This window comes from Balaenoptera ricei, chromosome 1 (assembly GCF_028023285.1).
Source record: "Balaenoptera ricei isolate mBalRic1 chromosome 1, mBalRic1.hap2, whole genome shotgun sequence".
NCBI lineage: Eukaryota > Metazoa > Chordata > Mammalia > Artiodactyla > Balaenopteridae > Balaenoptera > Balaenoptera ricei.
The window spans coordinates 48,060,449-48,078,512 of NC_082639.1; the positions used below are offsets into that span (position 1 = coordinate 48,060,449).

Here is an 18,064-nt window from a genome sequence, read left to right on the forward strand (position 1 = left end):
CAGTGCCAATAATCCCCATGGGTATCACCATCCCCTCCACCACCTCTACCACCATGGCCCCACCACCATACCACACACTAAGCTGTGTGGACCCCCGCAACAGGTGCTTTCCAGATATAACCTCCTACCAACCAGGCTGGGCAGGTGTTATTATCCCCATTTTAAAGATAAGAAAACTGAGGTTTGGAGAGACAACAGTTCAGCTTAGAGATTAAAAACCATGTTGTGATCGCTAATTATTAGAGAGATGCAAATCAAAACCACAGTGAGGTATCACCTCACACCAGTCAGAATGGCCATCATCAAAAAGTCTACAAATAAATGCTGGAGAGTGTGTGAAGAAAAGGGAACCCTCATACACTGTTGGTGGGAAAGTAAATTGGTGCAGCCACTATGGAGAACAGTATGGAGTTTCCTTAAGAAACTAAAAATAGAGTTGCCATATGATCCTGCAGTCCCACTCCTGGGCATATATCCGGAATAGATGAAAACTCTAATTTGAAAAGATACATGCACCTCAGTGTTCATAGCAGCACTGTTTATAATAGCCAAGACATAGAAACTACCCAAGTGTCCATCAACATACAATTGGCTTAAGAAGATGTGGTACATATATACAATGGAATATTACTCAGCCACAAAAAAGAATGAGATATTGCCATTTGCAGCAACATGGATGGACCTAGAGATTATCCCACTAAGTGAAGTAAGTCAGACAGAGAACAACAAATAGTATATCACTTATATGTGGAATCTAAAAAAAAATACAAATGAATCCATATTCAAAACATAAACAGGGCTTCCCTGGTGGCGCAGTGGTTGAGAATCTGCCTGCCAATGCAGGGGACACGGGTTCGAGCCCTGGTCTGGGAAGATCCCACATGCCGCGGAGCAACTAGGCCCGTGAGCCACAACTACTGAGCCTGCGCGTCTGGAGCCTGTGCTCCGCAACAGGAGAGGCCGCGATAGTGAGAGGCCCGCGCACCGCGATGAAGAGTGGCCCCCACTTGCCACAACTAGAGAAAGCCCTCGCACAGAAACGAAGACCCCACACAGCCAAAAATAAAATTAATTAATTAAAATACTTATTAAAAAAAAATAATAAACAAACTCACAGACATAGAAATACACTTATGATTACCAAAGGGGAGAGAGAGGAGTGAGGGATAAATTAGGAGTATGGGATTAATAGACACAAACTACTATACTTAAAATATACAAGCAACAAGGATTTACTGTATAGCACAGGGAATTATACCCAACATCTTATAATAACCTATCATGGAATACAGTTTGCATAAAAAAAAGAATCACTACGCTGTATACCTGAAACTAACATAATATTGTATATCAACTATACTTCAATTTAAAAAAGCCATGTTGTGGACTTCGTGTATTTAGATCCTGCCCTTTCACTCTCATCAAGGTGATGTCCAACTTTACCTTTATCACCTCAGTTCTCATGAGTAAAACGGAAACAATAATAGTGTTTACTCTACTGTTGCCTATTAATTTAGACAATCCTTGTTAAGTGTTTAGCATGAGGCCTGGTGCATAGCATGTTTTCTATAAATTCTAGCTATTATTATTATTGTTATTATTATTACTGGTGTTGTCGAAGTTTGCATCATTATTAAGAGGTAAATTTGAATTTAAAAATCAAGTCTGATTCCAAAACTCAAGCTCTTTCATTCTACTGCATTGGGTTAGACCCTTTTCTTACACTGTATTGTTTACTCAACACTGCCACGGAGAAGTGGTTAACTTCCTTTTACAGATGAAGAGACTAAACTGGAGGGACCAAGTTACTTGCCTAAGATCAAAGAGCTAAGAAATGGCTGACCCTAGACCTTGGGACCTCCATCCCCAGCTCTTTCTAAGACACTACTGCAGCCTCAATTTTTGTCTGAAAACAGTCAAGAAATGCAACTGAAGAGTGTCTGCCAGGCCCTTTATCTGGGACAAGATTTCTTCATCCAAAACTGATGCTCAGCAATCTTTGTACTTTCTGAATACGTATCCTGCTAATCCACTCACTGAACCTCGGGATCTTTACTCAAAGAACTAGTGAAGTCAAAGCCTCTTGTGAGAGGTTTGCAGCAGCAATTTTACTTACACACTGATCCCTGACACAGGCTCCCGGCACCAGCTCCTAATTTCCTTCACCTTGGGAGGGTGCCAGCTGTGTGGGACCAGGGATAAACTCTGCAACCCAGCCATTTCCTAGGAAAGAGGCAACCTTGGCCCCTTGGAAGAAACCATGAACTGATGGATTTATGGAGAAACGGCTACTACTGTAGTAGAAAAGCATTGACTAGAGGAGGCCTGGGTTCCTCTTTTGGCTCTTCTCCCTAGATGTGTGTTTTGAGAGAGGCCCTTTATACCTCTTCCCCATCTGTGAAATAGACATGCTGATTAACAGCATGAGAGTTAACTAATGCCTCTTTCATGACTAAGAGGCTGAATAACACTAATCTCTGTTGAGCATTCCTTCCTGCCTTCTTCATTCGTTAGCTTATTCAGTCAACAAACATGAATCCCCTGGAGCAGATGTGAACCCAAGTTTCCAAGCTGCACATCCCCAGGGGCACTTGTCACATTGTGATCACACAGACCATTCACACAGACTACCCTGTAGACAGTGTCCTCTGGAGACCTGCAACTCATTGGCTTCCCTGCAGATACAAGTGGTGATCGTGGTGAACAAATGTTCTCTGTCCTCGTGGGACTAATTATAAGCAAATGGATTGTGTTAAAGGTCAAGAGAGATAATTCATTCAGTCGTTCATTAACTAGTCAAATGCCTATTATGTACTAGGTTGTGTTCTAGGCATGTGAAAAGGCACAATAAATCATAATACAGGATATTATCAACAGCTTGTTTTCCTCTCATTTCCCCCTCTAAATTCTTATTGTTCTTGAAGCTTCCAGACTTATCTTCTCTAGGGCATCCATTGCACTGGATATATTTCTCACTTTCTTATTCACCCTTGGTTTTCCTAACATAGTGCCTGGAGCAGAGAAGACAGTAAATATTTACTGAAGGAATGAATGCCCCCATACTTTCACACACATTTCACCCTCTGCCTAGAATGTTCTTCTCCTTTTTTCTTGTCTGAAATGTGTGCACTGCTTGACTCGGCTCAGTTGTAACTCCCTGAGGAAGCCGTCCATCAAGTATGCAGTGAGAGGTACTGACTCCTCTCTGCTCCCGGAAACCCTGTGCTTCTCTCAGTTGCAGTGTTGATTACATAGTTATTGTCTTTTACATTTCCCCTTCCTTCCTAGACTAAGAGCTACTGTAAGTGCAGCAATAGGATTAAGCATGTGGGCTTTGTTTGGAGTTGAAAGTCTTAGGTTAAAACCCTATTGATACAGCCACTATGGAGAACAGTATGGAGGTTCCTTAAAAAACTACAGATAGAACTACCATACGACCCAGCAATCCCACTACTGGGCATATACCTTGAGAAAACCACAATTCAAAAAGAGTCATGTACCAAAATGTTCATTGCAGCTCCATTTACAATAGCCAGAACATGGAAGCAACCTAAGTGTCCATCAACAGATGAATGGATAAAGAAGATGTGGCACATATATACAATGGAATATTACTCAGCCATAAAAAGAAACGAAATGGAGTCATCTGTAGTGAGGTGGATGGACCTAGAGTCTGTCATACAGAGTGAAGTAAGTCAGAAAGAGAAAAACAAATACCGTATGCTAACACATATATATGGAATCTAAGAAAGAAAAACAAAGGTCATGAAGAACCTAGGGGTAAGACGGGAATAAAGACACAGACCTACTAGAGAATGGACTTGAGGATATAGGGAGGGGGAAGGGTAAGATGTGACAAAGTGAGAGAGTGGCATGGACATATATACACTACCAAACGTAAAATAGATAACTAGTGGGAAGCAGCCGCATAGCACAGGGAGATCAGCTCTGTGCTTTGTGACCACCTAGAGGGGTGGGATAGGGAGGGTGGGAGGGAGGGAGATGCAAGAGGGAAGGGATATGGGAACATATGTATATGTATAACTGATTCACTTTGTTATAAAGCAGAAACTAACACACCATTGTAAAGCAATTATACTCCAATAAAGATGTTAAAAAAAAAAAACACAAAACCCTATCTGTATGAATTCTGGCTCTGTCACCTTGAAAAAACTATTTCTGTTCTCTGTTCCCTATTTCCAGATTAGTAAATTGGAGATTCAACTATTCACATCATAGAACTGCCATGGACATCAACACTGGCCCAGTGCCTGGCACAAAGGAGGCCTCCAGTAATGACATTTTGATGAGAAGAGCTGTAATATGGATAAAAAGAATGATGATTATGAACAGGAGGAGGAGGAAGACGATGATGTTGATGATCATGATTATCGTGGTGATTTTGACAATGATGAAATGATTGTCCGTGTCAAAGAGCACATGCTTAGGAAATATGTACAGAATTAATTGGCCTGATGATTTCAGATGGAAAAATTGTATCCATTCTAATTGGTGGCATTTTGGTTTCCAATAACAGAAATGCTTCCATTTCGACCCCCCTCTTCTTCTGCATTCACTGACCTGAAGTATCCATGGATTTTACCCCTTGGTTCTACTCATTTTGTGAAACCTCTGTATCCTTCTCCATTCCCCACCTGTGCCCCAACCCAGCCAACAAAGCTAGTTCAGAATAATGGACGGCAACACGGGACCCACCTTTCAGACATTCAGTTTGGCTTTACTTAGCCTCAATCTACATTTGCACTCCCTCCTGAAGGCTTCTCTTGTTTACTGGCAGCTAAATCTAGAAATACCAAAGGGGCCCCAAGCAAGAAAAGAAAATGACAAGGCAACCAGATGGAGATGGCCTTGTACTGATCTCATGGGTGCTGCGTCAGACTTTGTCACTTAGCTCAGAGATACTAGCTTGAGGTAAACAGGCAGAATAATTGAAGGGCAAAATGAGGAGAATGTATGGCTTAGTGGTACATTAACTGAGATTTTTCTTTGTGTTAAGTGACCAGAGGAAATAATAAGCCTTTAATAACAGATGATGCTGGCAAACAAAAAATAACCATTGGCAATTGCCTGACTTCGAGAGAAGAAATATGAGAATTAGGAGAGAAGTGATCTAGTTGATTTTTAAGGTGTATCTCCTTGGCTCCTTGTGAAGAATGTGTAAGCTTTTGACTCATTGAGGCCAAATTGAATATAGAAATAATACTGGAATCAGCCCGGGGGTGAATATCTATGTCACTCTGTGATCTTTGAGAAGTCATTTAGTTTCTCAGAGCCTCAATTTGTTCATCTATAGAATAGGACACCTTGCTTTTGAAAGTTCGTGGTAAGGATTAGAAATCCCTGAGTCTAACTTGATGCTGATCACACAGTAAACAGTTAATGAATTTATGTTGACTAAAGGGACATGCATACAAGAACTTTATTAACCACAACCTTATTCAACCATATAGAAATTATTTCTCACAGCACTTACCATGGCTTGAGGAAGTTAGCTAAAACACATACTGACCAATTGAAGATATAAAATCTCATTCTTTTTTTGTAATACTTAAAATGTAAATAATTGTATTTGTCCTGTCTACCTCACAAAGTCCTTATAAATATCAAGTGCAATGAATTATGAGGACACTTTGAATAAAATAAAAAATATACGGAATGCAACACAGATTTAAGACATTATCTTTAAACATGTATAAATGCCATAGATCTGACACAAAAGGATTTTCCAGATAGAAAGAGCAGTTAACCCTTGGAATTGGCTTACCAAAGGGGAGAAGCAATTAGCTTGGGATTTCAGTGTTCAACAAGGCAGCTACCACGTGGTAGATACTCAAAAATACATACTAAATTAATGAATAGATGAATAAACCTCATGGAGGGCTGGGGTAAAAAGAGGGAGAATGGCTTAAAGCAGGACTCAATATAATGATTCTATGAAGCTCTATCTGAAACTTTGAAACTAAGCAGTTCCCTAACCACATACCCGCTGGCTCATAAGCAACTTGAGGAAGGGGGAAAGGACTTAGGTAATTCAGAATCTGTTCTATCCTTGCTGTCGGCCCACACACACACTCTTCACCCTAGTACTTGTCCATTGCTGTGTAGAGGATGCAGTCCTCAGCAGAGGCACACAAGTGCCCAAGTTTTCCTTATGCCACTGTCCCTTTGTACCCAAACACGCCATGCCATTTTCTGCCTCAGTTCCTGCGTATATGCTATTCCCTATGCCTGGAATGCCTTTCCCTTTCCCATCCCCCATTGCTTGGTGAATGCTTTTCATCTTTTAAAACCCAAATCAGAAATTACCTCCCTTGGGAAAGGCTTTTCTACCTTACCCAGGTCTAGTTAAAAGATTCTCTCTCTCTGCTCCCTCAGTTACTTGAACATAGTGTCATTGTTCACATTGTTATAATTGTCACACTGTATTATAATTGTTATTTATATGCATCTTCCCTATTAAACTCTGAGCAATTTGAGGAAGGTATAAATTGTGTTTGATTTTGTGGTCCCTCAGCACCTTGTCTGTTAAATGAAAGATCTCTGGGACAGATTTGCGTTCAACTCCTGGATCAACTTAATAGTTGTGTGGCTTTGGGGTCTAGTTACTTAAACTCACTGAGGCTTATTCTCCCCACCTGAAAACAGGAGCAGTAATATTACTCTTCCTTGCCAGATCGCTGTGCAGATTAAATTATATTATTCAAAGGAAGAGCTAGACACAGTGCTTAGGCTCCAAAATGCTATCTATTGTCATTATTGTTGTTATTTAATCATTTAAACCATCAGGAGAGAGAACAGTGAACAAGAAGTAGGCACTGCCCCTTCCTAATGGAATTTACAATCTAGAGTGGGAGAAATTAAATGGATATTTACACTTAAAAAAAAAAAGCTGTGACCCATGCTCTGAAAAAAAAAAAAACACACAACAACTTTGGGGTGAATATGGTCAGGATAGGCTAGGACTGTGGTAGGCTGAATAATGTCCCCTCCCAAAGATATCCATGCCCTAATCCTCAGAACCTGTGAATACATCATCTTACATGGTAAAAGAGGACTTAGAAATGTGATTGAGTTAAAGATCTCGAGATGGGGAAATTATCCTGGATTATCCAGGTGGGCTTAATATAATTATAAGGGCCTTTATAAGAGGAAGGGAGGAAAGTCATAGAAGATATGAAGACGGAAGCAGAGGTCATAGAGAAGATACTCTGCTGCTGGTTTGAAGCGGGAGGAAGGGCCCATAGACCAAGGCATGTGGGTAGTTTCTAGGCTGAAAAAGGCAAGGAAATAGACTCTTCCCGAGAGCCTCCAGAAGAAACGCAGCCCCGCAGACCCACTTTAAACCTATGACCTCCAGAACCGTAAAAGAATGAATTTGTGGTACTTTAAGCCACCAAGTTTGTGGTAATTTGTTACAGCAGCAATAGGAAACTAGTATACATGCTCTGAAATAAAACTTTGGGGCATATAGTGGTTAGGATAGGATAGGTTTTATTGTAGTCAAGCAACTGCTCAATCTCAGTGGCTTAACCTAAAGGTCAGCCTTGCTCGCTCTCTCTCGCTCTCTTTCTCTCTCTCTCTCACTCACACACACACACAAACACACACACACACACACACACACACACTACATGTCCGATATGAGTTGGAAATGACTCTGTTCCTCATCCTCACTGAGGGACCTACCATCTAATGATGTCACCCTCTCAACACATGGCTTGAAAGTCATGGAGCTAGAATTTGAACCAAATGTTTGACTTGAAGCTATTAGATGCCCAGTATTGACTACAATCCTACATTTGGAGATCATTAGCCAGAGAAGCAAAAAGAAATGTGGAGACGTTAACGTGTGAGTTGTTGTTTCATATTCTACTTGGTACAACAGTGGGTTTACCAATGAATAAAATAACCATCACTAATCCTCTTAACCTCCCCACGAACCAGAAATTTTCCCTTGATGTTAGGTATAAAATCTTTGAATGTCAGCACTCAAAGTGGTAACTGAAGATTCTGATTCAACCTATTGTGTTATAGATGAAGATTCTGAAGACTTGCCCAAAGTCACATAGATTTCCTGCCAAGGCCAAGACTGTTTCTCAAAACAACACTTTTCTTAACATTTTGGGTGGGAGAATTGAAGCAGAGAAAGACATTCCATGTAAATCTTTGCACCATTTTAATAAGATAGATTCAGATATTACTCCAACATTTCAGGTTTTAAACACTGAGGTCCATGGAGTTAATGTCCCAAGGGGTACAGTTTAACCTTCAGCCTCTGGAACCCTGCCCAGGCTCCTAACCTGTACCACGCTGCCTCATCTGGGGGGACACAGCCCTCTCTCCATCGGTGCTGGTAGCATGGAAAAGCAATAATGGGATACCTTCTCATCCCTTATCGCCCCCAGGTCCACACTGCACTCCTGGGTTGAAGGAGAAAACAGGAAACATCCCGACAGTAAGTCTGAAAGTTGAATATTCTCTCCTAAATCAGTCTTGTGAAGCTAAAAGTCAATAGAAATCTCTCTTCAGCACTAGTAAAGATATGGGAGATTTATAGCCTGTGAGGCAAAGATGAATGCCTTCGTCTGTTGAAGGAGTTAATTGGAAAGTACTCAAAACATTTACAGATATATTTGGAAACAACTTTTCAGATGAAGGGCGTTTACCAGGTTCTGTTTTTCTGCTGGCAGATTTCTTACTGTTTTTCATTGTGAATGCATGCTATGAAGAGATGTCTTCTGAAAGAGAGGCTTGAGGAACGGTAAGAATGTTTTGACTATGCCATTTTCCCTGGGGGTAGTATATGGTCAAAACTGCTTTTGTTTTTCCAAGCAGAGACTGAGGCTATTTGTGTCCTTGGGTTTCATGGCATTGGTGTGCTGGGATACCTCCCCTTTTGCAGCTAGCTCTGTACTTTTGACAGCCTGATACCACTATCTTAGAGTTTCTGGGAGAGAGGAACTCTTACAGAACATGTTCTTTAAAACTGCAGCTTCTGGGTTTGAATCCCAGTGCCACCACCAGTGCTGTGTGACCTTCAGCAAACTGTTCAACCTCTCTGGGTCTCTCAAAGGGAGTGCCTACCTCCCTAATGACAGTGCCTATCTTAGAGTGGCTGTGAGTTAATACATATCTAGCACTCAGAGTCATGACTGATGTACAGATGTGCTCACAGTTAGCTGCTATTGTTAATAATGACAATAGCAAAACCATGTAACCCCAAAGAACTTTTGTTTCCTCATCTGTAAAATGGGGATAATAGTTCTCTCAGGTGACTGGTGAGCTTGAATGAAATAATGCATTTAGTGCAGGGATTGGCACAGAGTGGGTCCTCCATCAATATTATCTTCCTTCCTTCCTGCAATATAGTTCAACACAGTAGTCACTAAGCAAGGCACATGGGTGGGCGCTAAGGGGAATTAAGAGCACAGAGCTGGTTAGAGCACATCTACCGTTAATTCATTTGTTTCTGAGAATTACAGAGCCAGGCATTAGGGTCCCTTGCCCATGACATGGATATATTTGATGCTAGCTGCTTTTTTTCGAAATGTCACCTCATTCCTTTAATCCTTGTTAGTAAGTGAGGAAACTGAGGCCTCCCTGAGGTGAAACATTTGCCTCAGCGCACACAGGCAGGAGCAGCAGAGACTAAATTCAGAAAGCGGTCCTCCGACTCCCAATTCAGTGTCCTTTCCTGGGTACCACAGCTTGGGGAAAAGCTCCAGAGCATGTACTCAGAAACAGCGCTGGGTGAAAAACAAAACACAGGAGACTTTGGGGTCATGTTTTTAAGGGCGTGGAAGGTGGCACTTCTGTCCTGATCCTTTAAACGTTTAAATGACAACGCTGCTTTGTTTTTGTATATCAACTTCAAATTGTTAAACGCCTTTCCCAAGTGTGATTTCCTTTTTCTTACCTGAGATCACACACTGATCTTTGAGATGAGCTCTTGGCTGGCTCCCAGAAAGTGGAAAGTGCAGGGCTCGGAAAGTGCTTTGAATTCTACTGTCTTCTCTGCTCAAATTTTGGTTGGGGAATTGTAATGATATCAACAATTCTGAATATTTGTATGGAATTTTATTATTTACAACAGTACCTTCACATACATTATCCTGTGTAATCCTCACGGACAAACTATCAAATAGGTATCATTAGACACACAGAGATAAGAACACTGAGTCTCAGAGAAGTTAAGTGGTTCGTTCAAGGCCACATAACAAGTGGTTGGGATGGCAGACCCAGACTCAGATTCAGGCGTTCTGTTTGAAACATTTCTAAACACCTCTGTCCAATAAACCACTCACTGTGATCATTCTAAAAAGGAACCAAACCAGGGATCAAGAATAGGGACCCTGAGTCAAATATGTCTGAGTTTGAGTCCTGATTCTGCCTTATCTGTAAAATGGGTAAGATGAAAACAGTAATAGAGTGACGGGTAAGGAGTAAAACTTGAACTTTTTCCAGTATTATGATTCAAAACTGTTCATTATTGCTGAAGCATGTTATCTGTAACTTGCCTGTATTTAGTATGTACTAACAAAATATTAGTATTAATTTTAAAAAATCACCCCAAGAGCTTGCTATTTTAGAGTTTCACAGACGAGGAAAACCAAACCCAAGAGCCAGTGATCAGAAAGGAACACTGACCACTGGCCCTGAGAGCATGTCACTCTATTTCCAAAGCGGGGTACTAAGAAATACTTCTCAGATTTCTTCTCTGAGGAGCTAAGCACAGCTGTCTTTTTTTGAGAAGTCAGAACAACAACATGGTACAAAATCCTTCCCAGGTTGATGGAGGAAGGGCACTGCATTGGGTATTCACATAAATTCTCTTAATTTCCCGGTCAGGTCCATGTAAGAGTTTGCTAGGCCTGCCATAAAAAAGGTACCCCAGACTGTGCGACTCAAACAACGGTTCTGGAGGTTGGAAGTCCAAGATCAAGGTGTCAGCAGGGTTGGTTCCTTCTGAGGGCTGTGAGGGAAGGATCTGTTCCAGGCCTTTCTCCCTGGCCTGTAGATGGCCGTCTTCATGTTCACAAGATGTTCTCCTTTTATCTTCATGTTGTCCTCCCTCTGTGTGTATCTCCATATCCACATCCCTCCTTTTTATGAGGACACCAGTCATATTGGATTAGACCTTCCCTAATGACCTCACTTTAACTTCGTGACCTCTGTAAAGACCCTATTTCCAAATAAGGTCACCTTCTGAGGCAGTGGGGGGTTAAGACCTCAACATATGGATTTGCAGGGAGGGGACACAGTTCAACCCATAATGGTCCATTTATTATGACTGTACCGTATTGCTATTTTAGTTTTTAGAATTACCTGCCCTTTGAGCTCATTGAGCTGTCCTAAGCTCTTTATATAAAACTCAGTTGACTGCTGAGCGGTAGCTATTATGATCCCATTTACAAATGAGAACTGGGCACAGGGAGATTAGGTAACTTGCTCAAAGCTGAACAGCTAGTAAATGGCGGAGCCAGAAACTGAAACCAGATGGGCTGCCCCAGAGTCTGTACTTTGAAGTGCCAGGCTGTGCTGCCTCTGGGATCTCACAGTCCAGACCTGGGGCTGTTCAAAGGGCTGGGGTCTTGCAAGGTGGAGAAAGACCAGTTGTGAGCCAGGGGCTAGGGAAGGCTTCTCAGGGAGGTGATACCTGAGCTGAGTATTAATGAAATGACAATCAGGATTCTGGAGAGAGGTGCGTGCATGGGGTAGAACAGGCTGGAGCACAAGGGGTGCAGGGCCAGGAGGCTGGGGTGGGAGCACCTTGGCCTCGTCAGCCAGGTGAAGGGGCTTGGGATCTACCTGCACAGGCAACAGGGGACAACTGAAGGGGATTCAGCAGGGGCGTGACATGATCAGATTAGCCTATTAGAACCACCTCTCCAGTAGAGAAATGTAGGTGCATAGTTTGGGGAAGGGAAAACTTGACTCAGTGTCAAGGTAACACTGGGTAAATCCAGGGTGCAAGCTGCTGGTTAAGACCGGACATCAGCCCTGCAGCTGTGCAGGCCACTTAATGTTTCAAGGTCAAGGACAAAGCAACACAGTTCAAGATGCCCCTGCAGCACATTTTCTCTGCAAAGACAGTGGTGAGGTGGCCAGTCTTTAGGAACTGTGAATAATTGGGTGATCTTTCCTTGTCCCCGTCTCAGATATTCTCTTGGAACTCCCAAGAAGCCTCACCCCGACGATCTGATCTGAATCCCCAGTAAACTCCACTCTCCCAAGAACAAGCTCGTTAACAACAGACCATTTTTACGGCTACATCCTTCTCAGCGGGCCCATCCCCTTTTTCAGATGTTACCCTGTCTCATGACCTATTTATTAAAGATCAGAGAAAGACAAATATCATATGATATCGTTTATATGTGGAATCTTAAAAAAAGGGTACAAATGAACTCATCTACAAAACAGAAATAGAGTTATAGATGTAGAAAACAAACTTATGATTACCAGGGGATAAGGCATGGGGAGGGATAAATTGGGAGACTGGGACTGACATACACGCACGACTATATATAAAATAGATAACTAATAAGGACCTACTGTATAGCACAGGGAACTCTACTCAACACTCTGTAATGGCCTATATGGGAAAAGAATCTTAAAAAAAGTGGATATATGTATATGTATAACTGAATCACTTTGCTGTACAGCAGAAACTAACACAACATTATAAATCGACTACACTTCAATAAATTTTTTTAAAAAATCAGAGTAGTCAGCAAAAAACCCTGAAATTGTTCTTGAGGGCTTGCTAAGTGGTCTCACAGGCATTTAGAACCCAGGTTCTAGACTAAACGCTGTCAAAAATAAGCCACATATGACCTTGAGAAAGTCCTGCAGTCCCAGGACATCAGAGCATGAGAAGATTGCAGGGGACGTTTCGTCCCATTTGGGAGGTGCGGTCCCTCAGTGGCTCCCTTGGCCTCCAGGATGAAGTACATCTGCATTCAGGGGCTTTCTGGTCCCTATTTACTTCTTGGGATTTGATTCTAGCGCCTTCCTTCCCGGATTCTCACCCCACCATGTTGCTCAGCTCTGCTCCTTTGTCCATGCTCTGCTTTCCTCCCCTCCTTTCTTCTTTCCCTGATGAAGTGCCACCTAGTTCTCTGACGTGCAACTCAGATACCAACTCCTCCAATGCGGCCAGGATGGTTGCACTTTGGGTTAGGCCCCTAATCTCGATGCTCCTGTTGAAACCTGAGCCTTTCTTCCTTATTCTACTTTTCATTAATACTGCAGTTGTCTGTTTTCTTGACACTCTCCCCTGCAAAACTGAACAACTAGAGGGCATCTATGATAGGCCCCCTCTCAGAAATTCTAAGCAAGGGCCTGATTCAGAAAAGATGTTTGGTGAATTTCTATCAAATAATGCAAGGGGAGAGTGTAGGCATCTGCTGCCCAGAGTTTACTCTCAGAATTAACAAGAACATTTAAGAGCATCCACTCTGTGTGAGGCACAGTGGGGAAGTAGTTACAAAGTGTGTGCCCACTTTCCCCCATGGGTCCCAAGTTTCCCATCTCTAAAATGGGAGTTGTTACACTGGTTGGTCTTTGAGAAATCTCCCAACTCCTACATTTTATTTTTCAATGGCTGGCTCAAATCACTTGACTATTAAGAGGCAGAAATAAACATAAATATGGATCTTTCAACTCCAACTCCAATGCTCATTCATCAAAAATTCAAGTACCATTTTCTAAGCTTACTAGCATTCCCAGCTCAAAAGTGCTAGGATTCTCTCTTGCCAAGACGGTGGGGCTATCCAGCTGAGGGAGTGCACTAGGGTAGAACTTCACTCTCAGATTTAGAAAAACAAAAGCTCATCAATCTCTCTTTGGGTAGCTAAACTACACAATAAACTATATTTTTATAGAAACCCCCTGGAGCCTTATGTCTATAGGGGTGAATGATGTGTTTTTATTTATAACCAAAAAGAATGAAGGATACTTGTACCTACTGATGCAAAACAAACCACCTCAGAACTGAGTGGCCTGAAACAATAACCATTTTTCCATATCTCACAATTTTGTGGGATAGGAATTTGGGCAAGGCTCAGCTGGGTGACTCTTCTGTTCCACATCAACAGGGTGTTGATGAAATTGACCCAGTGGTATCTCACTGGTGGATGGGCTGGTCTGCAGAGCCCTGGTTCTTGTCTTGCAGGAATGCTGGAAGGCTAGGCTTAGGTGCTCAACCAGAGCACCTACCTGAGGTGTCTCCAAAGACCTCTTATGTGGAGGCTGAGGGCTGCAAGAGTGAGGGTTCTCACAAACCAGATGGAAGCTGCATAGCCCTTTATGTCACAGCCTCTGAAGTCACATTATGTCACATGTGTTGCAGTCTATTGGCTAAAGCAGTCATGATTCTGCCCAGATTCAAGGGAAGGGAACACAAACTCCACTTCTTTATGGAGGAATGTCAGAGAATGTGTAGCTTAGTTTGAAAACCACCACGGTAACATATACTAAACACTACTATGCACCCAGTATTTGCTAGTCAATGAAAATTTACTCTCTTAATCATACTTACTGCCTGGGCCTCTACCTTGAACTCTAAACCCAAATATCCAGCTGCCTACTCAGCCCCTCAACCTACAACTTACTATGTCTAAAACTGACCCCTGATCTCCTTGCAAACCTGTTCTACCTTAAATTATCTCATTCAACCTCAACTCCATTCTTCCAGGGGCTCAGGCTTCACACCTTGGAGTCATTTTCTTTCACATTTTTTTGGTCCAATCCTTCAGTTAATCCTGTTGAATCTACCTTTAATATATATCCGGAATCTGACCATTTCTAGCCGCCTTTACTGCTAAGATTCTGGATTGAGCCACCGTGCTCTCTTGCTTGAATTAGGGCAAGAACCTCCTAACTGGTCAGCGAACTTCTCATCCTGCTCTATCATCGAGTTTGTAAACAATAGCCAGGTGATCCTTTTAAAAAGTAAGTTGGATCATTCCCTTCTGCCACTCATGACACTCAGGTGCTCTCCATCTCACTCAGAGGAAAACCTGGAATTCCTACAATGGCCTCCGGCACCCTACGTGACCTGACCTCTACCTCTGACCACTCTCTCCTTTGATTTCTCTTCGCCAGACATTTTACTGCCCTTTGAACACATCAGACAAGCTTCTGCCCCAGGGCCTTTGCATTTGCTGTTATCCCTCTGCAGAATACTCTTCCCTAAGAGATCCACAGGGCCATCTTCCTCACTTGCTTCAAAATTCTGCTCAAATGGCACCTTACGTTGATGCCTTTCTTGAAACTATCCCATTTAAAATAGCAGCCTCTCCTGCTTGGTGCCTCACCATCCTTAAACTCTTCCTTATGCTGTGGTTCTATGTTGAATTCACTGCCATTTGACCTAATATATATATATATATATATATATATATATATATATATATATATATATATATACACTGTGTGTGTGTGTGTGTGTGTGTGTGTTTGTCTTCGCCACTAGAATATAAGTTGTATAAAGGCAGGCATTTTTGACTGGGTCACTGCGGCATCTGTAGCCCCTGAAACAGGCCTGACAACACAATGCAGGTGCTTAGTAATGCATATTGAATGGATATTTTATTGACTTAAGAAAAAAACCAAATCCTCCTTTTAAAATGAGAAATAACCCATATTTCTCTTTTGATCTTTTTTTCCCTCTTTCTCTGAGCAGAAAAAGTTGCATAACCACATCAGCTTATCCCATAACTGCATTATCTTCTCCCATAAAAATGTTATGAGCTAACATGCCCTTTGGTACATTTTTCTCTTCAGCTGCCTAACATTCCACCTGTTTTCTTGTCATCCTTGCTAGTGATACCTGGCTTACAGTTGGCACTCAATATTTGTTATTGACAAATTGCAGCCTGTGCTACTTACTGTGTGATATTGAGCAACAGACAACATTCTGACTGTTTTCCCCCTATAAGAGCTGGGGCAATTGGCATTGACCTCACTATGTTGTCATGTAGGTAAACTGAAATAATGGATGCCAGTGCATATCCTGGCACATCAGAGAAGGCAAAATATAAATCTGTTTCTTTTTCTCACAATCACACTAGATCTATTCAGCCTGCCATTTTTCCATCAAGGAGGAGCTTCTCAGAAGTTGCTAAACTGCAGGGTAGGGGGAGAGAGAATTCAGAGGAGGGGAGACGGAAGCCATACCAGCATGCCTTTGCTCTCTCTTTTCCAAAACTCAGCTAGTTAGACTGGAGGATCAGCCACAGGGGGACACATGTCCGCTGCCCTGGGACAAAGGGGAGCTCCTCCTGATGGGTGACTGCTGAAGTGGGTCCTCCGTCCCAATGTACCTCTGGGAAGGAAGCCTCCTGATTCACAGGAGAAAACGACTTGACTCCAAATGTATAATAAAGAAGTTATGGAGGTGAAACGCATCCCTGCTCCGCCCCCTTGGAAAGAAACTGACTTATTGAAGGGAGGAAGGGAGGGGATGGAGAATTAGAGAAGGAAAAAGGAAACTATGGTCAGTCAGGCGGAGAAACTCCAGCTAGGCAAACAGCACGTGGCCAGCCAAGGAGAAGGGAAGTCCACCTGCTCTGTGCTGGGCACGTCCCCACAGGTCATCTTTATTTTTTACAAGCAGCTCCAATCATCTCACAAACGACTTATTCTAGTAGTAATCCTATTCTACCAGCGAGGAACCAGACGCTTAGGAAGATGCACTTACTGGCCCCAGGCCACACAGTTTATAAGACGCAGAGCCGGCAGGAAAGTCACAAGCCACAGAAGAGCCCCCGCGGCCCTGCCCTCTGACCAGGGAAGCCCACGAATCTCCGGAGGACCGGCACAGTCCCCAAGGGCAAGCAAACAAAGAGGCCAACACTCATTGACACCCAGGCTGGGGGCGGGGGAGAGGGGGGAGGAGGGGAGGTTGGAAGCCCAGCTCGCAGGGTTAGAGGTAGGGTCCCTCCCGCCACCCCTCCTGAGAGCCTCTGTGCCCTCAGCCTCCAAGGTGGCGCAGGATGGGTACATACCCCTCTTCCGTCCCCCCCACCCCCCGCCAGGCCGGTGTGAGCTGGGCCGCACTGACACAACTAACACGTCCTGTTTATTCCTCTCCATGGGGAGGCGGGGCGCACACGCAGCCTCTCCCCACGCTTTCTCCTGGGAGGAACTGGACCCGGCAAGAAAGGATCCACAGAAAGCCCACAACTGAACCCGCACGACTTACCCCTTCCATGGCTTTCCTCCGAGGCAGAGTCTGGGAGACAGAGTCTGGATCCTGGGGCCAAGAGTCCGTTTTGCTCCGCCTGCACCGGCCGGGAAGCAATCGCTTCCCCCGGCCGCCACGGACACACCTGAGCCCAGGCTCCCCACCTGCCCCACCTGGGCGGCAGCTCCTCCCTCTGCGGCGGCTGGAGCGCTCTTGCCCGCGGCGGGGGCGCGCGCCGGCCTCAGTCCGCCAAGTTTGCAGGGCCGGCACCTGCCGGGGTCGAGAGGCATCTCTCCGACCAAAGATCTGCAGACTCTGGCCCTTCTCGGCAAGCGGCTCTCCCCACTGTTCTCCCCCAGGCTGGGCCGACAGTCACCCTGCAGGGAGTTCACACTGTGCCCGAGGCTCGGGGGAGCAGCCGGGGAACAGGGGGCGGCGGGGCTCCGGTTAGGGCAGCAGGCTCACGCCCGACCATGTAATCTTCCTTAGTAACAGCCTCGGCCCACCCCGGCCGACCCTGCGGATGGCTACTCACCCTCACAGGAGGACAGGGAAGCCAAAGCCCAACGGGGGCAGGTAGTGCCCAAGCTCATAGAAGGATTTCAGGGAGGCCAGAAAGGGAGCTGCTATAATAGGGCATCTGTTTTGGGTCAGGCACTATCTAAGCATGATACATTATTCTACCCAAATCCTGCAATCGCCCTGGGAAGTGCTATAATCCCATTCAAAAGGGGAGAAATCTGAGGTGCAGAGAGACCCAGTAACCTGCCCCATAGGTAGTAAGTAGAAGGATCAGGGTTTCAACACGGGTCTGGCTGACTCTAAAGGGATTTTATTTTTCTAGGTTTGTGTGGG

The 18,064-nt window shown here is 43.8% G+C and overlaps 1 protein-coding gene across 5 annotated transcripts in view; it reads right to left on the reverse strand.

Annotated features, from left to right (window-relative positions):
- Positions 1-17,447, reverse strand: part of FYB2 (FYN binding protein 2) — a 134,361-nt gene extending 116,914 nt beyond the window's left edge. For 2 of the 5 annotated variants that reach the window (XM_059923633.1, XM_059923625.1), the window contains exon 1: positions 17,228-17,447. In XM_059923633.1, coding sequence (XP_059779616.1) covers positions 17,228-17,236 — 9 coding nt within the window. In that variant the 5' untranslated portion in view covers positions 17,237-17,447. The remainder of the gene's footprint in view (positions 1-17,227) is intronic. The other 3 variants (XM_059923642.1, XM_059923614.1, XM_059923650.1) reach the window with 2 other exon arrangements.
- Positions 17,448-18,064: the final 617 nt, after the last annotated feature.